The sequence below is a fragment of the Zophobas morio genome, unplaced genomic scaffold (genome assembly GCF_036711695.1).
Source record: "Zophobas morio isolate AGI-343-1 ecotype UQ-CSIRO unplaced genomic scaffold, CSIRO_AGI_Zmor_V1 ptg000014l, whole genome shotgun sequence".
NCBI classification, from domain to species: Eukaryota; Metazoa; Arthropoda; class Insecta; order Coleoptera; family Tenebrionidae; genus Zophobas; species Zophobas morio.
The window spans coordinates 24,899,998-24,926,519 of NW_026972119.1; the positions used below are offsets into that span (position 1 = coordinate 24,899,998).

Here is a 26,522-nt window from a genome sequence, read left to right on the forward strand (position 1 = left end):
TGCCTTAAAAAATGTTTAATCATGTGAAGAATTCGTCGCTTATTATGAACCTGAAGTTAGTTAGTGCTATATTTCTTCAAATAATAGATGAAAGAAAAAAGGAAAATTCCCAAGATTTTCCAGAAAATAAAAAAACAAGTCCCATTCAAACGGAAAAAGCGCTATAATGTGGAAATAATTTCCAAAAATTTTCGAAAAAAGTGTGGAAACAAGTCCTATTCAAACAGAAAAGGCGCTATATTATGGAGAATTCGTCCTAGTTTACAAATCTGCTATATCCCTTCAACTAATAAAGGAAACTGGAAAAATAATTTCCAAAAAGTTTCCAAATATTTGTTTGAAAAAAGCGCTAATGTAAAGAAAATTTTTTCTTCGAAGCAGAAGTAATGTTTGCTACCAATTTTTAAATTACCGAGGAAAATGGCATAATTTCCAAATTTTTTCAAAAAATAGTCAAAATGGGCTAAAGCGCAATGATACGGAGAAATGAAGCAACTTTTATGATATTTCTCCAAATAAAATGGGAAAATATTTTCCAAAAATTTTACAAAAAGGTGGAGAATTCGTCGCATATTACAAACATTAAGAAAATAATTTTTTGCATAATATATAAATATCGAATTTGAAGTAATGTTTGCCATATATCTTTAAATAATAGAGGGAAATTCCCAAAAATTTTACAAAAAAAAAAAAAATTGAAAAGGGCTATACTCAAAAGATAAAAGTTCCAGTATATGAAAAATTGGTCGCATACTAGGACCTTGTAATTACTTTGCCTATATTTCTTAATATAACAGACGAAATGAAAAAGATAATTTCCAAAAATTTTCCAAAAAAAAAAAATAATTGAAAGGGCTATATTCAAAGAAAAAGTCTAGTACATTGAGCACTTTTTTCCAAAAATTGTGGAAACAAGTCCCATTCAAATGAACAAATCGGTATGATACGGAGAAATCTTCGCAGATCACCAATCTAAAATGACATTTGCTATATTTGTTCAACTAACAAAGGAAAATGGGAAAATAATCTTCTAAAATTTTCCACGAAATCTAATATCGAGTGCCATTCACATGCAACATGCCCTATAATATGGAGAATTTTTCGTAGATTACGAATCTGGGGTAACATTTACTGACTTCTTCCAACTAAGGAATGAAAATGGGAAAATAATTTTCAAAAATTTTTCAAAAATAAAACTTGAACCTCTACTACTGTGCATAGAAAATTTTTTCTATAATATCTAGTTATTGAATTTAAAGTACCTAATGTTTGTTATATACCTGTAAATAACCGGAAAATGGCCACAATTTTCAAAAATTTTTTAAAAACAAAATTAAAACGAACTACATTATACAAAAAATGTTCTAGCACATGAAGAATTCGTTGCATATTGTCAACCTGAAGCTACTTCTGCTATATAATTTACAATTTTTCTTTCCATTGCGTTTCCAATTTTTCGATATTTAATTTTTGAATTCTTCGATCTTTCAATGCAACAGTTTTATAATTTTGACAATTCCATCATTTTTCGATTTGACATTTGAAACATCAAGAAATCGAGAAATGCGAAAAGCGAAAAGTTGAAAATTTAAAAAGGTAAAAAATTAAAAAAAAATTAAAGAATCGGAAATAGAAGCATCGAAAAATGAAAAAATCGTAAGACTAAAATATCAGAAAATAGAGAAATCAAAATATAAGAAAATCTAGAAATTCTTCTATTTTCGGAATTTCTAAATTTTCGATTTTTCAATTTTTTGTTTTCCCATTTCTCGATTTCTTGACTTTTCGTTGTTCCGATTTGTCGAGTTTTTAGTTTTGGAATTTTTTAATTTTATGGTTTTATGAATTTTAGAGTTTTTTATTTCAAATTTTCAAATTTTGCAATTTTTTGCATTTTAAATTTTAGATTTTTCAATTTTTTAATGTTTCGATTTCTTGGTCTTTTGTTTTTTCGAATTCCCGGTTTTAGATTTTTAGATTTTTCAATGTTTCGATTTTTCACATTTCTATTCGATTTTCCAATTATTCGATTTTTTGAGTTTTACATTTCTTGAATTTTAGATTTTTCGATTTCGCAATTTCTCATTTTTTATTTTTCATTTTTACAATTTTTTGATATTTCTTGACATCTCGGTTTTTATATTTTTAGAATTTTTTGGCTTTACGATTTTTCAAGTTTTCCATTTCTCAATTTTTCAGGTTCGGGATTTTTCGGTTTTTTGAGTCTTCAATCTCTGATTTTTCCAGTTCTCGATTTGTCGATATTTCAGTTTTGGGATTTTACAATTTTTCGATTTTGTATTTTTCCCATTTTTCGATTTCTTGAATTATCGATGTTTCGATTTCTCGACTTTTGGATTTCTGGATTGTTTTTCGCTGTTTTGGAGTTTTTCAGTTTCTGGATTTTATGTATTTTCTTGGATTTTTCAACTTTTCGATTATTCGATTTATTGACTTATATATGTTTCTATATTTCAGATTTAGGGTTTTAACATTTTTCGTATTTTTCAAGTTTAGATGTTTCAGTTTTTTATTGTTTCGTTTTCCCGGTCCTTTGATTTTTCGGTTTCCATGTTTTAAATTCTTCAATTTTTCAGTTTTTCAGTTTTCCTATTTTTTTACGATTTTCTGATGTTTCGATTCAAAAGAAAAAATTGTAATGATAGGAAGAATTCTTCGTAGATTATGAATCTAATGTGATATTTGCTATGTGTATTCTTTTAACTAACGAAGAAAAATGGGGAAATTATTTCCAAAAATTTTCTAAAAAATGTAAAAATGAATCCTATTCAAACGAAAAAAGCTCTATATTACAAAGAATTCATTGTAAATTACGGATCTGGTGACATTTGCCATATTCCTTCACCTAACAAAGGAAAATGGAAAAATAATTTTCAAAAAGTTTCCAAAAATATATTAGAACAGATCGCATTTAAAAGACAAAAGCGCTAAGATGTAGCAACGTCTTCTTTTCGTACCAGAAGTAATATTTGCTATATGTATATGTATTTTTAATTAAAAGAAGAAAGATAGCATAATTTCCAAAAATTTTCGAAAAAAAATAATTGAAAGGGCTATATTGAAAAGAAAAAAATCTAGTACATTGAGCCCTCGTCGCATACTACGAGCTTGAAATTACTTCGTCTATATATCTTAAAACAGACGAAAGGAAGAAAATGATTTCCAAAAATTTTCCAAAAATTGTAGAAAGAAGAAACAACAATTCAATTTTTCATGAAATCTAATATCTAGTGGAAAGTTCGCTATAATATAGAGACTTTTTCGTAGATTACGAATCTGAGGCAATATTAACTGACTTCCTCCAACTAAGGAAGGAAAATGGGGAAATAATTTCCAAAAATTTTACAAAAAAGTACTAGCATATGGAGAATTCGTCGCATATTACAAACACGAAGGAAAGATTTTTTTTGCATAATATATAAATATCGAATTTGAAATAATGTTTGGCATATATCTTTAAATAATAGAGGGAAATTCCCAAAAATTTTGCAAAAAAAAAATTGAAAAGGGCTACAGTCAAAAGATACAAGTTCCAGTATATGAAAAATTCGTCGCATAGTAGGAGCTTGTAATTACTTTGCCTATATTTAATAACAGACGAAATGAAAGAAAATTATTTCCAAAAATTTTCCAAAAAATGTGGAAACAAATTCTATTCAAAAGAAAAAATTGCAATGATAGGAAGAATCCTTCGTAGATTATGAATCTAATTTGATATTTGCTATTTGTATTCTTTTAACTAACGAAGAAAAATGGAGAAACAATTTCCAAAAATTTTCCAAAAAATGTGAAAACAAATCCTATTCAAACGGAAAAAGCTCTATATTACAACGAATTCATTGTAAATTACGAATCATTTGCCATATTCCTTCAACTAATAAAGGAAAACGGAAAAATAATTTTCAAAAAGTTTCCAAAAATTTGTTTGAACAAAGCGCTAGTGTATAGACATTTTTTTCTTTCAAACCAGAGGTAATGTTTGATATAATTCTTTAAATTATAGAGGAAAACGTCATAATTTCCAAAAAATTTTCAAAAAAACTATCAAAATGGGCTAAAGCGCTATGATACGGAGAAATGAAGTCACTTTTGTGATATTTTTCCAACTAAAATGGGAAAATGGGAAAATAATTTCCAAAAATTTTACAAAAAAGTGCTAGCATATGGAGAATTCGTCGTATATTACAAACATGAAAAAAATAATTGTTTTGCATAATATATAAATATCGGATTGGAAGTAATGTTTGCCATATCTCTTTGAATAGTGGAGGGAAATGGCACAATTTCAAAAAATTATGTGAAAAAAAAATTAAAAGGGCTATATGCAAAAGATAAAAGTTCCAGTATATGAAAAATTCGTCGCATACTAGGAGCCTGTAATTACTTTACCTATATTGATTTAACATAACAGACGAAAGGAAAAAAATAATTTCCAAAAAATTTCCAAAAAATGTGGAAACAAATTCTATTCAAAAGAAAAAATTGCAATAATAGGAAGAATTCTTCATATATTATGAATTTAATGTGATATTTGCTATATGTATTCTTTTAATTAACGAAGAAAAATGGGGAAATAATTTCCAAAAATTTTCCAAAAAATGAGAAAACAAATCCTATTCAAACGGAAAAAGCTCTATTTTACAAAGAATTCATTGTAAATTACGAATCTGGTGACATTTGCATATTCCTTCAATTAACAAAGGAAAATGGAAAAATAATATTTAAAAAGTTTCCAAAAATATATTAGAACAGATCCCATTCAAAAGACAAAAGCGCTAAGGTATAACAACGTCTTTCTTTCATACCAGAAGTAATATTTGCTATATATCTGTCCTTATTTAAAAGAAAAAAGATGGCATAATTTCCAAAAATTTTCCAAAAAAAATAATTTAAAGGGCTAAAATTTTCAAAAAATTTCCAAAAATTGGCTTGAAAAAAGCGGTAGTGTATAGAAAATTCTTTCTTTCGAACCAGAAGTAGTTTGTTATAAATTTTTAAATTACAGAGGAAAATGGCACAATTTCCAAAAATCTTCCAAAAAAAGATTGAAAAGCGCTATACGCAAAAGATAAAAATTATAGTACATGGAAAATTCGTGGCATACTAGCCTGCAATTACTTTGGCTATATTTCTTAAAATAACAGACGAAAGGAAAAAAATAATTTCCAAAAAATTTCCAAAAAATGTGGAAACAAATTCTATTCAAAAGAAAAAATTGCAATAATAGGAAGAATTCTTCGTATATTATGAATCTAATGTGATATTTGCTATATGTATTCTTTTAATTAACGAAGAAAAATGGGGAAAGAATTTCCAAAAATTTTCCAAAAAATGTGAAAACAAATCCTATTCAAACGGAAAAAGCTCTATTTTACAAAGAATTCATTGTAAATTACGAATCTGGTGACATTTGCATATTCCTTCAATTAACAAAGGAAAATGGAAAAATAATATTCAAAAAGTTTCCAAAAATATATTAGAACAGATCCCATTCAAAAGACAAAAGCCCCAAGGTATAGCAACGTCTTCCTTTCGTACCAGAAGTAATATTTGCTATATATGTATCTTTAATTAAAAGAAGAAAGACTGCATTATTGCCAAAAATTTTCCAAAAAAAAAAGTTGAAAGGGCTAAAATTTTCAAAAAATTTCCAAAAATTGGCTTGAAAAAAGCGGTAGTGTATAGAAAATTCTTTCTTTCGAACCAGAAGTAGTTTGTTATAAATTTTTAAATTACAGAGGAAAATGGCACAATTTCCAAAACTCTTCCAAAAAAAAAAATTGAAAAGTACTATACTCAAAAGATAAAAATTCTAGTATATGGAAAATTCGTCGCATACCAGCCTGCAATTACTTTGGCTATATTTCTTCAAATAACAGACGAAATAAAGAAAATAATTTCCAAGAAAATCCCCAAAAATGCTAGAATAACACTCATTCCGATGGAAAAAGTGCTGGAACACTAAAATTTGTGCGTAGATTATGAATTCACGTTTGTTATAGTTGTCCAACCATCAAACTAAAAAAAAAAACATTTTAATCTGCTTTTGTTTTTTTTCTGGAATAAATTCAGCCATCAAAAAATAATTTCCGAAAATCTTCGCCTCACAATAATTAAAATAAACCAATGAAATTCAAAATTGTAGTTGATCTCGTTCTGTGTATTAGTCTTCATAAAGTTGATTATTCCTACTAGTGCATCTGACAGCAACCCTAACTTCTGTTTACAACACACTCAGCATCCCTCGTTTCGTTTTGCGCCACAACCCCTAATATTACATTATGCCAGACTTATCTAAAATTAATTCGCTTATTCAGCGTTACAATACGAGATCCAAGAAAACACTCATTCATTCACGAAAGTTCGTTACGGCAATACCTTTATCAAGTTTACATCGTTAAAAAGGCATCCGCCTCGTACGCAGCATTGTTAAGCGTTATACTTAATAACGCATCCGTCACGATAAACAACATTACCCAACTCCCGCAACTCGACTTCGGCGTTTTATTCATACTCCTTATTAGTTTGTGAGCGTGTAAGAGAACTTACGGCAGTTCAGGGGCGAATTCATTTAATTAATGAGAACGCGTATAATCAAGTTTCAGTTCTACAACGTACAGTCAATATTTTACGACCCTACGCAGGACAGCAATAATCAGCCCTCATTATCATGTAGACGCGCACCCTCGAAATTCTTAACAAAAAACACGACCTCCCAAGTTTTCTGATTAATATAATTAATATTTCGGCGTTGTAATTTATTGGCGATAAATTTTGCGCAGGATGCGTTAAGTTTGATTGCATATGCAACAAACTATCGTGTAAGATTCAATTTTGGCTCTGTATCTCGTTTGCCATCTCTGGGCGGAGGAAATTATCGCCTGATAACGGTTGCCCGCTGTGGACACGTCCTGTTGAAAAGGGGCGGAGAACACTGCAGATTACTCCATTACACAAGCACAACACGATTAATTATATCTCGGCCTTTATTTACGTTCGGTTTAAATTAATTACTTGCTGCAAGATGTTAAAATCTAGCTAGTTTCAGCGGCAAAAAGTGGGTTTACTTTAGCGCACGTGGAGCAAAAAACGCACGCCAAAAGTTAGACTGCAGACAGATTTAATTAACTAGTAAAAACGTTCAGAAAAATATCGCTGCGGAATTAATTTCATCGGTCAAAGTTTACTCACCCTCGTTTGTTCGGGAGAACAGACAACAGTTTATTAATTAACTCAAGTTCAAAGCACTACACTGCAACTATTTTTCCATTTCTCGGTTTATTGAGTAGACGTAGTCGAATTTGTGTTCTACGTGGATATTCTTTAAAGCTTTTTGACAATCTTTTGCAATTATTTTTCATTTCTCGATTATTTAAAGAGGCAAATTTGACTTTAGAGTCGTAATTTGCGTAAATGCGAAGAATTCTCGAAATCCGTTGCGTTCCCCATTCGAATAGAGGCCATTTTAACACTTTATTGTAAAATTTTTGGAAAGTGGTTAATTTGTAACGTATCAAGAATTTTACATGTGTGCATTTTTTTTCTTTCAAATATGATACGCGTTGTCTTTTTTCTGAAAAATTTTTGGAATCTATTGTCACATTTTTTCGCGTATTGCACAAAATGCAAAAATAGCCTGAGAATTATAATCTACGGAGCTTTTTCTATAGACTTGCAATTTTTTCATTTGTCTGCAGCATGTTTTTGTAAAATTTTCGGAAATTATTTTTTGTTGGGTTAATTTATTCAAGAGAAAAACCAAAAGTAACTTCAAATTCGTAATATATTAAGAATTCTTGACAATGAGTGCGTTTTCCTTCCAATAAAATATAGCAGGTTTTATTATTATATATTTTTTTTTTAGTAATTTTATGGACATTATTTTCCCACTTCCTCTGTTATTTAAAGAAATACTTTTTGGAATGTTTGGAAATTTACCTGTTACAGCACTTTTCTCATTTGAACAAGTTTTTCTTTTATCTGTTGAATATAGCCCTTTTCATTTTTTTTTTTTTTGGAAGATTTTTGGAAATTGTGCCATTTTCGTCTGTTATTTAAAGATGTATGGCAAACGTTACTTCAAAATCGATATTTATATATTATGCAAAAAAATTATTTTCTTCATGTTTGTAATATACGACGAATTTTCCATATGTTAACACTTTTTTGAATAGTGTGTTTTCGTTGCTTTTTTATAAATTTTTTGGAAATTATTTTCTCATTTGATCATTTTTTTGGAAAATTTTTGGAAATTATGCCATTTTGTCAATCCATCCAAACTATACTTCGAAGTGACCCCACCTACCCACCCTGGTTTCTTCGTGATCGTTCATTTTATTGGATGAAAAGTGGATATTATTAAAAAAAAAATTAATCTAAACAAAAAAGGTAAAATTTGCCCCAACCACCTCCTCTTTTCCAATTCATTGAATTTTTTTATCTACTTTGAGATATTTGATTAATCGATTTTTCGAATTTTCGAATTCTCGATTTTTCTTTTTTCATCATTTTGATTTTTCGATGTTTCGGTTTCTTGAATTCTTATTGTTACAGTTTTTGATTTTTTCAGGTTTTCGATTCTTTAATTTTTCTTCGCTTTTTCAATTTATCCATTGATCAGTTTTTCAGTTCAGCAATTTTTTTGATAATTAAATTTTTTAATTTTCTAAATTTTACATTTTTCGATTTCTTGATATTTCGATGATTCGGTTTCTTGATTTCTCGATTTTTAATTTTTTGATTATTCAATTTTTAGATTTTTCAGGTTTCTGATTTTGCAATTTTAGATTTTTGGATTTTTGGACTTTTTGAATCCTCGATTTTCAATTTTTCGATATCTAGGTTTTTGATTTTTCAATTTTTCTTCACTTTTTCAATTTATCGATTGACCCATTTTGTTTGATATTTTAATTTTTTAATTTCCTAAATTCTAGATTTTTCGAGTTCTTGACTTCTCGTTGTTTGATATTTCAATTTTCCATTTTTCAATTTTTCATTTTTTCGATTTAGAATTTTCGAATTTTCAATTTATTTCCTTTTCGATTCCTTAATTCTTCCCTTCTTAAATTCTTCGATTTTTAGAATTTTCAATTTTTGATGTTTTAATCCAAATATCGAAAAATCGATACTTAAAAATTGAAAATTGATGAAGTTAAAATTTCGATTTTCCAGTGTCTAGATTTTTGATTTTCTAAATATTCGATTTAACAATTTTCACATCAATGGACAAACTGGCAATTTTAAAGATCGAAAAATTAGGGAAACTGAAAAATAAAAAATCAAGAATATGGAAAATTAAAGTTAGAAAACCTGAAAATTTCTATGGTTATTTTTTAATTTTGATTAATTTTTTCTTTAATTTTATTATATAATCGAACATTGAATGTATCGATTTTCGTTCATTGAAAATTGAAATTAAAAATTCTAAAGATCGAAAAATCAAAGAACTTAAAAATTCAAAATGCTAAACTGACGAAAGAAGAGAGTGACAAATCGATAACTTCATAAATCAAAAGTTAGAAAATTTAGATTTTTCAAGTTTTAATGATTACATTTTTCGATTTTTCAAATTGTCTATTTTGGTTTTCTAATTATTCGATTTTAGAATTTTGAGTTGAATCGAAAAACTGGATAATTTTAAAAATCGAAAAATCGAAGAACGAAAAAATGAGGAACTTGAAAAATTAAAAACCAAGAATTGGAACAGTTAAACTAGAGGAAAAGAAAATTTCAATGATTAATTCTTAACTTTCGTTAATTTAATTTTAAAATTAATTATCCGATTTTACTTTCCGTTTCTCGAATCTAATTTTTCAAATATTCTATTTTTCGAACTTTAAATTTTTGAATTTATTAATTTGTCATTTTTCGATTTTTTATTCTATAAATTTTCCAACTTTTCGATTTTTCCAAGAAAACAGCTTATTGTGATGTACAGTTTTAGATTTTTTCGGTTTTTCGATTTTCAAATTTTTCTTCGCTTTTTCAATTTATCCATTGATCATTTTTTCAATTCAGCAATTTTTTTGATAATTTAAATTTTTAATTTTCTAAATTTTAGATTTTTCGATTTCTCGAGATAAACACTGAAGTGCCCCCCCCTGCCCTATTTTCTTCGTGATCCTTCATTTTATTGGACGAAAAGTGGATTTTATATTAATAAATAGTAGAATCTAAACAAAAAAGGTAAAATTTGCCCCAACCACCTCCTCTTTTCCACTTCATTGACTTTTTTTATGTGCTTTGAGATATCTTAATCGATTTTTCGACTTTTCAAATTCTCGATTTTTCAACTACTCCTTTTCAACATTTTGATTTTCCCATTTTTCGATTTCTTGATGTTTCGATGTTTCTTGATTTTTCGATTTTCAGGTTTTTGATTTTTTAATTTTTTGATTATTCAATTTTTAGGTTTTTCAGGTTTCTCATTTTTCAATTTTTAGATTTTTGGATTTTCGGACTTTTCGAATCTTCGATTTTCAATTTTTCGATATCTAAGTTTTTTATTTTTCAATTTTTCTTTGCTTTTTCAATTTATCGATTGACCAGTTTTCTAATTCAGCATTTTTTTTATATTTTAATTTTTTAATTTCCTAAATTTTAGATTTTTCAAGTTCTTGACTTTTCGTTGTTTGATATTTCAATTTTCCATTTTTCAATTTTTCGTTTTTTAAATTTTCATTTTTCTATCTTTCAGTTTTACCAATTTTTCGATTTTTTGATTTTTTCATTTTTAAATTTTTTGTGTTTGCGATTTTTTGTATTTTCGATTTTAAATTTTCGAATTTTCAATTTATTTCCTTTTCGAATTCTTAATTCTTCCCTTCTTAAGTTCTTCGATTTTTCGAATTTTCAAGTTTTGATGTTTTAATCCAAATATCGAAAATTGACGAAGTTAAAATTTCGATTTTCCAATGCTCAGATATTTCCATTTTTAATTTTCAGTTTTTTATTATTACATTTCTCGATATTCCAATGTCTCGACTTTTGATTTTCTAAATCCTCCATTTTACAATTTTCACATCAATCGACAAACTGGCAATTTTAAGGCTCGAAAAATTAGGGAAACTGAAAAATAAAAAATTAAGTATGTGGAGAATTAAAATTAGAAAACCTGAAATTTCTATGGTTAATTTTCAATTTTGATTAATTTTTTCTTTAATTTTATTATATAATCGAACATTAAATTTATCAATTTGGTAATTTTCAAATATAATGCTAAACTGACGAAAGGAGAGAGTGACAAATCGATGACTACATAAATTGAAAGTTAGAAAATTTCGATTTTTCAATTTTTCATTTTTTGATTTTCTAGTTATTCGATTTTAGAATTTTCAGTTGAATCGAAAAACTGGATAATTTGAAAAATCGAAAAATTGAAGAACGAAAAAATGGGGAACTTGAAAAATTTATTTTTAAAATTAATTATCCGATTTTACTTTCAGTTTTTCGAATCTAATTTTTCAAATATTCTATTTTCCGAATTTTCAATTTTTTAATTTATTAATTTGTCATTTTTCGATTTTCTATTGTTTACATTTTCCAATTTTTCAATTTATCCATTGATCTGTTTTTCAATTCAGAAACTTTTTTGATAATTTAACTTGTTAATTTTCTAAAATTTAGATTTTTTGATTTCTCAAGATAAACATTGAATTCCATTGTCAAAAGGTCGAATCTACACTTAAAAACTTACAAAGTGCCCCACCCACCCACCCTGTTTTCTTCGTGATCATTCATTTTATTGGACCAAAAGTGGATTTTATATTAATAAATAGTGGAATCTAAACAAAAATGGTAAAATTTGCCCCAACTACCTCCTCTTTTCCAATTCATTGAATTTTTGTTTCTACTTTGAGATATTTGGTTAATCGATTTTTCGACTTTTCGAATTCTCGAATTTTCAACTACTCTTTTTCAATATTTTGATTTTCCCATTTCTCGATTTCTTGATAATTTTTGATGTCTTGATGTTTCGGTCTCTGGATTTCTCGATTTTTAATTTTTATTTTTTTGATTGTTCAATTTTTAGACTTTTCAGGTTTCTGATTTTTTCAATTTTTAGATTTTTGAATTTTTGGACTTTTCGAATCCTCGATTTCCAATTTTTCGATATCTAAGTTTTTGATTTTTCAATTTTTCTTCGCTTTTTCAATTTATAGGTTGACCCGTTTTTCAACTCAGCATTTTTTTGATATTTTAATTTTTTAATTTCCTAAATTCTAGATTTTCCGAGTTCTTGGCTTCTCGTTGTTTGATATTTCAATTGTCCATTTTTCAATTTTTCGTTTTTTAAATTTTCATTTTACTATCTTTCAGTTTTGTCAATTTTTCCATTTTTTAATTTTTTCATTTTTGATTTATTTTTGTTTGCGATTTTTCGTATTTTCGATTTTAAATTTTCGAATTTTCAATTTATTTCCTTTTCGATTTCTTAATTCTTCCCTTCTTAAGTTCTTCGATTTTTCGAATTTTCAAGTTTTGATGTTTTAATCCAAATATCGAAAATTGACGAAGTTAGAATTTCGATTCAAATGCTCAAATTTTTCAATTTTTAATTTTCAATATTTTATGATTACATTTTTCGATATTCCAATGTCTAGATTTTTGATTTTCTAAACGATTTCGATTTAACAATTTTCACATCAATCAACAAAGTGGCAATTTTAAAGATCGAAAAATTAAGGAAACTGAAAAATAAAAAATCAAGTATGTGAAGAATTAAAATTAGAAATCCTGAAAATCTCTATGGTTAATTCTTTGTTTTGATTTCTTTTTTCTTTAATTTCATTATATAATCGAACATTAAATTTATCGATTTGGTAATTTTCAAATATTCCGATTTTTTAATTTTTCGATTCAAAATTTTTCGCTCATTGAAAAATTGAAATTAAAAATTCTAAAGATCGAAAAATCAAAGAACTTAAAAATTCACAATGCTGACGAAAGGAGAGAGTGACAAATCGATAACTTCATAAATCGAAAGTTAGAAAATTTGGATTTTTCAATTTTTAATGACTACATTTTTCGATTTTTCAAATTTTCAATTTTGATTTTCTAATTATTCGATTTTAGAATTTTCAGATGAATCGAAAAACTGGATAATTTGAAAAATCTAAAAATTGAAGAATCTAATTTTTCAAATATTCTATTTTTCGAACTTTAAATTTTTGAATTTATTAATTTGTCATTTTTCGATTTTTTATTCAATAAATTTTCCAATTTTCCGACTTTTCCAAGAAAACAGCTTATTGTGATGTACAGTTTTTGATTTTTTCGGTTTTTCGATTCTTTAATTTTTCTCCGCTTTTTCAATTTATCCGTTGATCAGTTTTTCAGTTCAGCAATTTTTTTGATAATTTAATTTTTTAATTTTCTAAATTTTAGATTTTTTGATTTCTGAAGATAAACATTGAATTCCATTGTCAAAAGGCTTCAGACCCAACAAAACAACCCTCGTTCCAAAAATTTATTGTCCAAACAATCACAAAAACAAAAACTCGACTCTTAACAAAAACACAGCACCAACTCTTCAGTCAACCGAACAACAAACTCTTCACTTCTTGCCTCCTCGGCTTCCCGTCCAGCGTGTAGGGAATTTCACTGACAATCATCACGCCGGCCCGAAGTTGCTGTTTGTTGCTCAAAATCGAGTTGGCATATTCTTCCAGATCTTGTTCCGTCACTCTGCCCTTCATCCCTTTGTTCAAACTAACAATTCCCATCGGTTTTTCGCCCATGAGCACGTTCCTGTGCGGTTTCCCAATGACAACTGCGTCTTTGACAGCTACGTGCGATCTAAGGACGGCCTCGACAATCGAAGGTACGATGTGCCAGCACTTGTACTGGAAAACGTCTTCGTAGGGGCCCAGCACGAAAATGCAGCGTCTTTCGTCGTACATCGCGATTTGGCCGCTTTTACACCAGCCTTTGGCGTCGGAATTGGACGACTCTTCTTTGAAATGGTCGTTGATTTTGAAGTCGGCTTTGTAGCGGAGTTCGCCGGCGGTGTTGGCGCTGAGGGTCATTTCGGTGATGGGGTCCACGATCTGTATTGTTTTGGAATTGAAGCACACAAAATTATTTAAAAAAATTGTTTACCTTGATTGTTATTCCAGGGAATAATTTTCCACAAGAGGTGGGTTTCTGGTATTGATCTCTTATGTCAACTGGTTTGTTGTAGTTGTACATAGACAAGGCTCCACCGACCTCCGGGTTTTGGTAAATGTTGGTGATAAAACAAAAAGGGAAGCGTTTTCTTAATTCCAGTAAGGATACTCGTCTTAAGGACGTCCCTGTAGTTACCAACATTTTTAAGCTTTTGCCGGTCACAGCTTCCGGTGTTTCGTTTGTGTATAACTCGCAGACTTCCTGAGTAGTACAGATGATAAACGAGACCTGTATTTATAATTTTTTCGTTAGACTAACCAACCACAACGTTCAAAACGTAACATTTAAAAAAATTTTTGTAGATTTCGATTTCAGCATTTTCGGTTACAATACTTTTGAAAATCCCTGCTAGAAAACTCAGTAACACGTAAATCCCTATGACCAGTGTTAAAAAAGACACCGTACCGGGTGATTTCGAAATGCGTGCAATAAAAATATTGTGTCAAGTTCACGTTTCTAAAGGTCTAGAAAAAATTATTTGGAATTAAAAATAAAATGTTATACACGCCACTGGTAGTGTTTATTGATATACCATTACATATTTCGGAGCAAAATTTAGCTTTTTTCTAGTTTTATGAACAAGCAGTAGCCCCGCCCACCCACCTCTTTTTCGATCCAGTGACTACTCTTCATATTGTTCAGTCCTATGTTAGCAAGTTATAGTCCGCAGTCTTCCATTTTTTTTATTTTTAAAATTTTTCGATTTTTCAATATTTCAATTTTTGGCATTTCTGTATGTATTTTCGATTTTTCGATTAAATCATTTTTCGGCTTCAATTTCTCGATTTTTGGACTTTTCGACTTTTTTCGATATTTTGATTTTCTCATTTCTCAATTTTTCCATTTTCAGATTTTCAATTCTTCAATAATTCGTTTTTCAATTTTTCGATTTTTTGATTTTTTGATTTTTCAGTTTGAAGATTTTCGATTTTTCAATTTTTCAATATTTCAGTTTTTCTATGTTTCAATTTTGGAATTTTTCAGTTTATTTAATTTTCTATTTTTCAGTTTTTACATTTTTCGAATCTTCAGTTTTATCAATTTTTGGATTCCTCGATTTATTGAGATTTCGATGTTTCGAGCTTTCGATTTTTTCTTAAATAAAAATTTTTCAATTTTTCAAATATTCCTTTTTCGATTTTTTAGATTTCTGGATTTTTCAGTTTATCGCTTTTTCGACGTCTCGATGTTTTCGTTTTCCAATTGCTCAATGTTTCGAATTTTCGATTTTGCGGTTTCTCGATTTTTCGATTCCCCAGTGTTTTGATATTTCGATTTCTCAATTTTTCGAATTCCCAATTTTTCTACAATCCACTTTTGGGATTTTTCAATTTTTTAGATTATAGATTTTTCTGTTCTCCGGTTTCTCGTTCTTTAGATTTTTCAGTTTTTCAATTTTTCGGTTTTACGATCTTTTAATTTTTTAATAGGTACATCAAATTTTCGATTTTTCAATTTTTCGATTTCTCAGCTTTTCAACACCCCAGTTTTGGGAATTTTTTTCAATTTCTGGATTTTACAATTTTTCAATATTTTAATTTTAGATAATTGTGGGTTCGTCGATTTTTCGACTTTCGGATTTTTGATTTTTCAAGTTTTCAATTGCTGAAACTTTGATTTTTCGATATTCAAATTTTTTTAATTTCGAGTTTTCATTTTCAATTTTCGAATTTTTTATTTTTCGTTTTTTCGTTTCAAATGTTCGGTTTTCCAATTTCTCGAATTTTCGATTGTTCGATATTCGAATTTTCAACTGTTTCCTTTTCAATCACTCGATTTTTCAATTTTTCAGTTCTTCGATTTTTCAATTTTTCGATTTTTCGACCTTAATTTTTGATATTTTGAATTTTCTGTTTTTAAATTTTTCATTTTTCAGTTTTTCGATTTCTACATTATTTTACTTCGAAACCTTGAAAAATAAAAGAGAATAAAAACGAGTTCGAAATCGAAAAGCTGAAAAACTGAAAAACTGAAAATTGAAAAATTTAAAATCAAGAAGGTGAGATTTCAAAAAAGAGCTAAATCAAAACATTGAAAAATAGAAAAGCTGAGAAATCTAAAAATTGAAAAACCGAAAAACGAAATATTGAAAAAGCAAAAATCGAAAAACTTAAAACTCGAAAAATCCAAAAATCGAAAAAGTGCAGAACTGTAAAACTGAAAAATCTAAGTCACTAAATTCAAGAATTAAAAATTGAGAAATCAAAAAGTGGTTATCTATTATCTGTATATAGATAAAATCAAAGCTAAGCACCAAATATCTATATCTAGATAAAAAATAAATACCACAGAGACATTTTCGATTTTTTAATTTTTGGCGTTTCTAAATTTTCAGTTTTGCGATTTTTCGATTTCTTGATTTCTCGACTTAATTTCAATTTCTTGATTTTTCAGTTGTTCGATTTTTCAATGTTTCGATGTTTTTAGTTTTGGAATTTTTCAGTTTTTCATTTTTTCTTCGATTTTTCAACTTTTCGATTTTTGGATTTATCAATTTTTCGGAATTTCAGTTTTCGAATTTTTCAATTTTTCCATTTTTTAAACTTTACATTTTTCAATTTTACGATTTTTTCGATTTCTTAATTTTGAAATTTTTTAACACTGCAATTTTTTGATTTTCCGATTTTTGGACATCTCGGTTTATGGATTTTTAAAACTATTATAAGACTTCGATTTCCAAATTTCACGATTGTTCAAGTTTTGGATTTCTCAATTTTTCGAAGTCTCAGTTTTTTAAATTATACATTTTTTCGACTTTTTGAGTTTTCGATTTTTCGATTTTTGGACATTTCAATTTTGAAGTTTTTCGGTTTTTTCATTAAAGTTTTGATTTTTCCATTTCACAATTTTTCGAAGTTTCAGTTTTTTAATTTAAATTTTTTCGACATTTTGATGTTTCGATCTTTCGATTTTTAGACTTTTCCTTTTTCAAATTTCGATTTCTCAATTTTTCAATATGCATTTCAGTTTTGGGGTTTTCGGATCTTTTAATTCTTCAATTTTTGATTTTTCCGTTTCTTGATTATTCAGTTTCTCAATTTCCCATTTTTTCGAAGTTTCAGTTTTTTAAATTATAGATTTTTTTTCGACTTTTTTAATTTTTCAGTTTCTCAATTTCTCAATTTTTCGAAGTTTCAGTTTTTTAAATTATATTTTTTTCGACTTTTTGATCATTCGATTTTTTGACTTCTCCTTTTTCAACTTTCGATTTCTCAATTTTTCGATGTTTCAGTTTCCGGATTTTTCGGTTATTTTTTATTTCTCCATTTCGTGATTTTCTAGTTTTTCAATTTCTCGATTTTCATTTTTCAAATATTTTTCGATTTTTCAACTTTTCAATTTTTCGATTTATCAATTATTCGAAATTTCAGATATAAGACTTTCCAGTGTTTAGATTTCTCGACTTTTTGATTTGTCGATTTTTCAGTTTTTAAATTGTTTCGATGTTTCACTTTTGGAACTCTTAAATTTTTCAACTTTTCAATTTTTTTCGATTTCTGAATATTTCGATTTTCCGATTTATCAATTTTTCGGAATTTCAGTTTTAGGATTTTTCAATTTTTCGATTTTTATAATTTCTAGTTTTTCGATATTTCGGGTTCTCGATCTCTCGACTTCTTAATGTTTCGATTTCCCGACTTTTCGATTCGTCGATTTTTCAGTTTTTCGATTTTTTCGATGCAGGATTTTTTTATTTTTGAATTTTTCTTCGATTTTTCAACTTTTCGATTTTTCGCTTCATCAATTATTCGAAATTTCAGTTTTATGACTTCCCACTGTTTCGATTTCTCGGCTTTTTGATTTGTCAATTTTTCAGTTTTTAGATTGTTTCGATGTTTCACTTTTGGATTTTTTTTAATTTTTCAATTTTGCATTTTTTTTTTCGATTTCTGAATTTTTAGATTTTCCCATGTATCAATTTTTCGGAATTTGAGTTTAAGGATTTTTCAATTTCTCGATTTTTAATTGAAAAATCTGGTTTTTCAATATTTCGATTTGTCGATTTTTCAGTTTTTAGATTCTTTCGATGTTTCACTTTAGGAATTTTTTAATATTTCCGTTTTTTCGACTTTTCGATTTTTCAGTTTTTCGATTTTTTCGATGCAGGATTTTTTTTATTTGTAAATTTTTCTTCGATTTCTCAACTTTTCGATTTTCCGATTTATCAATTATTCGAAATTTCAGTTTTAGGACTTTCCAATATTTCGATTTCTCGACTTTTTGATTTGTCGATTTTTCAGTTTTTAGATTGTTTCGATGTTTCACTTTTGGAATTGTTATATTTTTCAATTTTCCAATTTTTTCGATTTTTGAACTTATCGATTTTTCGATTTATCAATTTTTCGGAATTTCAGTTTTAGGATTTTTCAATTTTTCGATTTTTAAAATTTCTAGTTTTTTTTTATTTCGATTTCTCGACTTTTCGAGATGTCGATTTTTTTTTAATAATAATAAATGGAGCTTTATTCCAACAGACAATTAGTCCATAGTGGAAACAAATAACATAACAAAAGTATTCAGAGGAAAAAAAACATTAAAAATATAAATCTTACTAAACTTAAACTAGATAAAGGAGTAAACAAATTGCAAAATAACATAAACGAGAATATACATACAAAGAAAACAACAGAATTACACATTCTTCTAATCTTAAACAGTTTTAAAAATTTTTCAATTTTTCGAATTTTTCGATGCAGGAATTTTTTTATTTTTCAATTTTTCTTCGATTTTTCAACTTTTCGATTTTTCGCTTCATCAATTATTCGAAATTTCAGTTTTATGACTTCCCACTGTTTCGATTTCTCGGCTTTTTGATTTGTCAATTTTTCAGTTTTTAGATTGTTTCGATGTTTCACTTTTGGATTTTTTTTAATTTTTCAATTTTGCATTTTTTTTTTCGATTTCTGAATTTTTAGATTTTCCCATGTATCAATTTTTCGGAATTTGAGTTTAAGGATTTTTCAATTTCTCGATTTTTAATTGAAAAATCTGGTTTTTCAATATTTCGATTTGTCGATTTTTCAGTTTTTAGATTCTTTCGATGTTTCACTTTAGGAATTTTTTAATATTTCTGTTTTTTCGACTTTTCGATTTTTCAGTTTTTCGATTTTTTCGATGCAGGATTTTTTTTATTTGTAAATTTTTCTTCGATTTCTCAACTTTTCGATTTTCCGATTTATCAATTATTCGAAATTTCAGTTTTAGGACTTTCCAATATTTCGATTTCTCGACTTTTTGATTTGTCGATTTTTCAGTTTTTAGATTGTTTCGATGTTTCACTTTTGGAATTGTTATATTTTTCAATTTTCCAATTTTTTCGATTTTTGAACTTATCGATTTTTCGATTTATCAATTTTTCGGAATTTCAGTTTTAGGATTTTTCAATTTTTCGATTTTTAAAATTTCTAGTTTTTTTTTATTTCGATTTCTCGACTTTTCGAGATGTCGATTTTTTTTTAATAATAATAAATGGAGCTTTATTCCAACAGACAATTAGTCCATAGTGGAAACAAATAACATAACAAAAGTATTCAGAGGAAAAAAAAACATTAAAAATATAAATCTTACTAAACTTAAACTAGATAAAGGAGTAAACAAATTGCAAAATAACATAAACGAGAATATACATACAAAGAAAACAACAGAATTACACATTCTTCTAATCTTAAACAGTTTTAAAAATTTTTCAATTTTTCGAATTTTTCGATGCAGGAATTTTTTTATTTTTCAATTTTTCTTCGATTTTTCAACTTTTCGATTTTTCGATTTTGCGAATTCTCAATTTTTTAATTTTTGGCGTTTCTGTCAATTTTGCGATTTTTAGATTTCTTGATTTCTCGACTTTTCGATTTCTTGATTTTACAGTTTTTCGATTTTTCATTTTTCAATGTATTTAGTTTTGAAATTTTTCAATTTTTCAACTTTTCCATTTTTCGATTTAATAATTTTTCGGAATTTCGATTTTAGCATTTTTTAATTTTTCGATTTTTAAAATTTCTGCTTTTTCAACTTTTCGATTTCTCGATCTCTCGACTTTTTAATGTTTCAATTTCTCGATTTGTCGATCTTTCAGTCTTTCGATTTTTTCGATGTCTGGATTTCTCGACTTTTTGATTTATCGATATTTCAGTTTTTAGATTGTTTCGATGTTTCACTTTTGGAACTTTTTAATTTTTCAATTTTGCAAATTTTTTTCAATTTTCGAACTTTTCGATTTTCCGATTTATCAATTTTTCGGAATTTCAGTTTTAGGATTTTTCAATTTTTCGATTTTTAAAATTTCTAGCTTTTTGATATTTCGATTTCTCGATCTCTCGACTTCTTAATGTTTCGATTTCTCGACTTTTCGATTTTTCGTTTTTTTTTGGATGTTTCACTGCATAAATTTTTTAATACTCCAGTTTTTCGATTTTTCTTCGATTTTTCGATTTATCTAAGGTGGGAATCGAACCTCACGTCACCCGCTTGCCGGGCAGGTATCCTGACCACTAGACTACGAGGCCGCTTATCTTTCTCCGCTTACCAACGTGTTATTGTGCCGCCACAGTACTGACAGATCAAGTAACTTATGGACAATAAAGTGTATTTATCAATTTAATTATTTTTTTATAAACAAAACTAGACACTTTCAGAACCACCTGAAAGAACATGCCAGACAATTTAAACACCCAATTCCCACCACCTTTAAAGCCAGCCTAATAAACCACGTCGCATAATTCTGCCGCAGTCTCCCTCGAAAACCCAAACAATTGGCAAAATTCCACACACTCACGTCATATTTATCCACGAGCTTCCAAGTAGTCGCAGGTTCAAACTTCTCGCACACAACCCTCGTTATCCCCGTCATCGTGCTACAAATAAGCAGCGTCAACGCCGTCAGCGTGTGAAAACTCCCGAACCCCATGGCCACCTTAAACCCCTCCCCCAGGTGCCAGCACTCCGCCGCGTGCACCGTCTGCACCAAGAGGGTGTAGTAGCTCAAGCACACCCCCTTCGGGGGCCCCGACGACCCCCTACTGAACAAAATCACCGCAGTCTGGTGAAGATCTCCAATCGGCAACGGTTTGAATGCGGGCTCGTCGTCCGTTTCCTCCACGAGAGTGTCGAACTCGATGAAATCCTCGACGTACGAAGAGCCGAACACGACCACGGCGCAGTCGATGTCCACTTCGTCGATTGCGTCCACCATTAACTTGAGGCCTTCGTTGCAGACGAACATGATTCTAGGGCGGATTTTGTTTAGGATGTGGATGGCGTCGTCGAGGGGGAGGGAAGGGTCGAGGTTGGCCACGGGGAGGCCGAGGAGGAAGCCGGAGATGACGGGGATGGAGCTGTCGAGGTGGTTGACGCTGCACTGGCAGATGGTGTCGTCTTTGGTGATGCCCATGTGGAGAAGGTTGAAGCATACGCGGGAGCTGCGGAGTAGGAGGTCGTCGTAGGTGTAGGAGGTGTTGGTCGTGGGGTCGATCTGGGGGAGATATAAAAATGACAAGAGGGCGTCGACTTGGCAACACCTATTAATGGATTTTACTCGAAAACTAGCAAATTTTTAAGTTTAAATTTTTCAGTTTTTCCATTTTCCAACGTTTAAATTTTTCAGATTTTAGATTTTTTACAATTTTTCGATTGGAAATTTTCAATTTTTCATTTTTTTTTGTTTCTTCAACTTTTAAGTTCTGCATTCCTTCGATTTAAAATTTTTTGATTTTTCGATTCTTAAATTTTTGATTTTTTCAAAATTTCGATATGCAATTTTTCGATTCTTCAATTTTTCGCAAAAATTTTTATTTTCTTCCTTTTCCAATTTTTTGGATTTCAGTGCTGTTTTTATAATTTTTCTTCTTTTCAATTCAATTGATTTGTAGTTTTTCTAGTTTTCATTTTAAATATGTAATAATAATTATAACTTTTACAGAGGTTTCACTTTTTCAATTTTACAATTTTACAATTTTCCAGTTTTACAATTAATAGATTTTCAAACATTTTCATTTATTCGATTTTTCAATTTTTCTATTTTAAATTTAATTTGCAATTTCAAGAGTTTTCAATTTTTAAATTTTCAATTTTCATGTCTTCAATTTTTCGATTTGCAATTTTCAATTTTTCATTTTTTTCTTCAAATTTTAAATTCTGCAGTATTTCGATTTAAAATTTTTTGAGTTTTCAGTTTTTAAGTTTTCGATTTTTCGATACTTTAATTTTTGATTTTTTCAAAATTTCGATTTTTCAATTTTTCTATTCTTCAATTTTTCGTTTCGCAAGTTTTCAATTTTTTTTGTTGCTTCAGTTTTATATATTTTTTGTTTTCCGATTTTCCAACTTTTGGATGTTTAAAAATTAGATTTTGCAATTTTTCCACTTGAAATTTCCCGGATTTCTCAATATTTAATTTTTCAATTCTTAGATTTTTCAATTTTTCATGTTTTCAATTTTTCATTACAATTTTTATTTTCTTCTTTTTCCAATTTTTTCGATTTCACTGCTGTTTTTATAATTTTTCTTCTTTTCAATTGAATTGATTTGTGGTTTTTCTAGTTTTCATTTTAAATATGTAATAATAATTGTAACTTTTAAAGAGGTTTCACTTTTTCAATTTTACAATTTTACAATTTTCCAGTTTTACAATTAATAGATTTTCAAACATTTTTATTTATTCGATTTTTCAATTTTTCTATTTTAAATGTAATTTGCAATTTCACGAGTTTTCAATTTTTAAATTTTCAAATTTTCGAATTTTCAATTTTCATGTCTTCAATTTTTCGATTTGCAATTTTCAATTTTTCATTTTTTTTCTTCAAATTTTAAATTCTGCAGTATTTCGATTTAAAATTTTTTGTGTTTTCAATTTTTAATTTTTCGATTTTTCGATTTTTTAATTTTTGATTTTTTCAAAATTTCGATTTGCAATTTTTCAATTCTTCAATTTTTCGTTTCGCAAGTTTTCAATTTTTTTTGTTGCTTCAGTTTTATAAATTTTTTTAGTTTTCCGATTTTCCAACATTTGGATGTTTAACAATTAGAGTTTGCAATTTTGCCATTTTAAATTTCCCGGATTTCTCAATCTTTAATTTTTTAATTCTTAGATTTTTCAAATTTTCATGTTTTCAATTTTTCGTTACAATTTTTTATTTTCTTCCTTTTCCAATTTTTGGATTTCAGTGCTGTTTTTATAATTTTTCTGCTTTTCAATTGAATTGATTTGTAGTTTTTCTAGTTTTCATTTTAAATATGTAATAATAATTATAACTTTTAAAGAGGTTTCACTGTTTCAATTTTACAATTTTACAATTTTCCAGTTTTACAATTAATAAATTAATAACATTTTCGTTTATTCGATTTTTCAATTTTTCTATTTTAAATTTAATTTGCAATTTGACGAGTTTGCACTTTTTCAAATTTTCGAACTTTTATTTTTCATGTCTTCAATTTTTCGATTTGCAATTTTTCTTTCCGGTTTTTTTTTTTTTTAATTTTTCAATTTTTCGGTTTTTCAATGTTCTGATTTTATAATTTTTCTTTTTTTAGTGTGAAATATTTCAATTTTTGGATTTTTCGATTTTTGGATTTTTTTGTTTTAGATTTTCCAGTTTCTCGATTTTTCAGATTTTCATTGCCTTATTTCTTATTTGCGATTCTTCTAGTTTTCATTTTAAATATGTAATAATAACCATAATGTTTTCTAATTTTTCCATTTTTCAATGACTGAATTTTAAAATTTTTCATTATTCGATTTTTAATTTTTCAATTTCTAGATATTTAATTTTTCAATGTTTCGATCTTTGGGTGTTATAGTTTTTCAAATATACAATTTTGACGATTCTATAATTTTTAGATTTTACAATATTTGGGTTTTCCAATTTTTCGATTCGATTCGTTTTTTCTTCTTTCCAATTTTTCGAATATTTGATTCAACGAATTTTTGATTTTTCGATATTTCAAGGTTCCGAATTTTCGACTTTTCGAATTGCAATTTTTTATTTCCCGCTTTTTCGATTTTCGACTTTTCAGCTTTCGATTATTAGGTTTTTCAATTTTTCAAATTTTCGAATTTTTATTTCGCGCTTTTTCAATTTTCTAATTTTCAATTTTCGATTATTCGGATTTTCAATTTTTCGATTTTTTGATTTTTGATCTTCCGATTTCTCGATTTTTCAAATTTCGATTTTTTCGAATTTTTGATTTTTTGTTTCCAATTTTTCTAATTTTCGATACTTTTAGTTTTCCGTTTATTCAGTTTTTTGATTTTCAACTTTTCAAATTTTTTGTTTTGTTTTCGATTTTTACAATTTTCAACTTTTCATTTATTTTTATTATCGATTTTTCGAATTTCGAATTTTCAGTTTTATTGATTTTATATTTTTTTCCGATTTTCCAATTTTGCCATTCTTCGGTATTTTTCAATTTTTTTACATTTCGAATTTTTGATTTCTCAAGTTATCGATTTTTCGATATCCAAATTCTTCCATTTTTTGAATCCCCGATTTTTCGATTTTCGATTATTATCGAATAACCAATTTTTTTCCTTATCGCTTTTTCAAATTTTCAGTTTTTCGATATTCGAATTTTCATTCTTCACACTTTTCGTCTTTTCTTCTTTCCATTTCGATTTTTCTTTCGAATCAAAAAAATGGAAAAATTGCAAAATTGCAAAAAAAAATGAAAAAACGAAAATGGATAGAATGAAAACTTCGAAAAATCAAAAATTTGAAAATGAAAAACTTGAAAATTTGAAGAAACGAAAAATTCAAAAATCGAAAGATTAAAATCCAAAAACTTGAAAGATCGAAAAAGTGCAAAATCGAAAAGAAGAAATATACTGTGAAATCGCAATATTGAAAATCAGGAATTAAATCCAAAAATTGCGAAACTGAAAAATTTAAAAATTTGAAAACCGAGAAAGAGAAAAATCTAAGATCGAAAATTGGACAAATTGAGCAAACGAAATTTTGTACAAGCAACAAAAACATTGAAACAGTAAAGGAAATGAAAAACGAAAAATTATAACACAAAATCGAGAAAATAAAAATTAAAAAATTGGGAAAATTAAAAACAGGAAACGAAAAATTGAAAAATCGAAAAAATTGTAACATCGAAAAATTGCAAAATTAATTTTTCACATCGAAAAACTGATGAAAAGAAAAACTGAAAAATTAAAAAGTTGGGAAGTCGACAAATTGGAAAACTAAAAAAATTTCAAGTTAAAAAAACGAAGAAAAATTATGAAATTGAAACATTGAAAAATGGAAAAGTTGAAAAATGAAAAACTGAGGAAACGAAAAATTGAAAAATCGAAAAATTGCAAAATTAATTTTTCAAATCGAAAAACTGAAGAAAAGAAAAACTGAAAAATTAAAAAGTTGGGAAGTCGAGACATTGGAAAGTTGAAAGATTAAAATAGAAAAAACAAAGAAAAATTATGAAACCGAAACATTGAAAAAGAAAATAAAATAAAAGAAGGAAAAATTGGGACACAAAATCAAAAAAATCGAAATTAAAAAATCGGGAAAATGAAAAATTGAGGCAACGAAAAAGTGAAAAATTCAAAAACTGTAAAGTCGAAAAATTGCAAAATTGAAAAAAAGAAAAACTAAAAAGTTGAGAAACTGAAAAAAATTAAAGTTGAAAAAACGAAGAAAAATTACGAAACCCAAACATTGAAAAATGGAAAAATTGAAAAATAAAAGAAAATAAAAAACGAAAAATTGTGACACAAAATCGAGTAAATGAAACTTAAAAAACCGGAAAAAAAATAAAAATTGAGGAAAGGAGAAATTCTAAAATAGAAAAATTGCAACCCGAACAATTAAAGAAAAACTGAAAAACAAAAAGTTGGAAATCGACAAATTGGAAAACTAAAAAAATTTTAAGTTGAAAAAACGAAGAAAAATTATGAAACTGAAACACTGAAAAATGGAAAAGTTGAAAAATAGAAGAAATGAAAAAATGAAAAATTGTGACACAAGATCGAGAAAATAAAAGTTAAAAAATCGAAAAAACGAAAAATTGTAATATCGAAAAATCGAAGAAAAGAAAAATTGAAAAACTAAAAATTTTGAAGTCGAAAAAACTGGAAAATTGAAAAGGTTATAGTGAAAAAAAACAAAAAAAAACGAACAATTATAAAACCGAAACATTGAAAGATTGAAAAATAAAAGAAAATAAAAAAACGAAAAATTGTGATACAAAATCGAGAAAATAAAAATTAAAAAATCGGGAAAATGAAAAACTGAGGAAACGAAAAATTTAAATATCGAAAAATTGTAATATCGAAAGATTCCAAAATTGAAAAAACGAAAAACTGAAAAACTAAAAAGTTCTGAAGTCGATAAATT

General features: G+C 27.5%; 2 protein-coding genes across 9 annotated transcripts in view; one reads left to right on the forward strand and one right to left on the reverse strand.

The window, feature by feature from the left end:
* LOC135128696 (RYamide receptor-like) overlaps positions 1-26,522 on the forward strand; it is a 347,224-nt gene that overhangs the window by 240,487 nt on the left and 80,215 nt on the right. The gene's annotated exons all lie outside the window — the stretch shown is intronic.
* The window catches only part of LOC135128695 (luciferin 4-monooxygenase-like), a 79,891-nt gene continuing 66,850 nt past the window's right edge, over positions 13,482-26,522 (reverse strand). For all 3 annotated transcript variants that reach the window (XM_064055713.1, XM_064055712.1, XM_064055711.1), the window contains 3 exons: positions 20,963-21,658; positions 14,122-14,418; positions 13,482-14,069 (listed from right to left, as the gene is read on the reverse strand). In XM_064055713.1, coding sequence (XP_063911783.1) covers positions 13,557-14,069; positions 14,122-14,418; positions 20,963-21,577 — 1,425 coding nt within the window. In that variant the 5' untranslated portion in view covers positions 21,578-21,658 and the 3' untranslated portion in view covers positions 13,482-13,556. The remainder of the gene's footprint in view (positions 14,070-14,121; positions 14,419-20,962; positions 21,659-26,522) is intronic.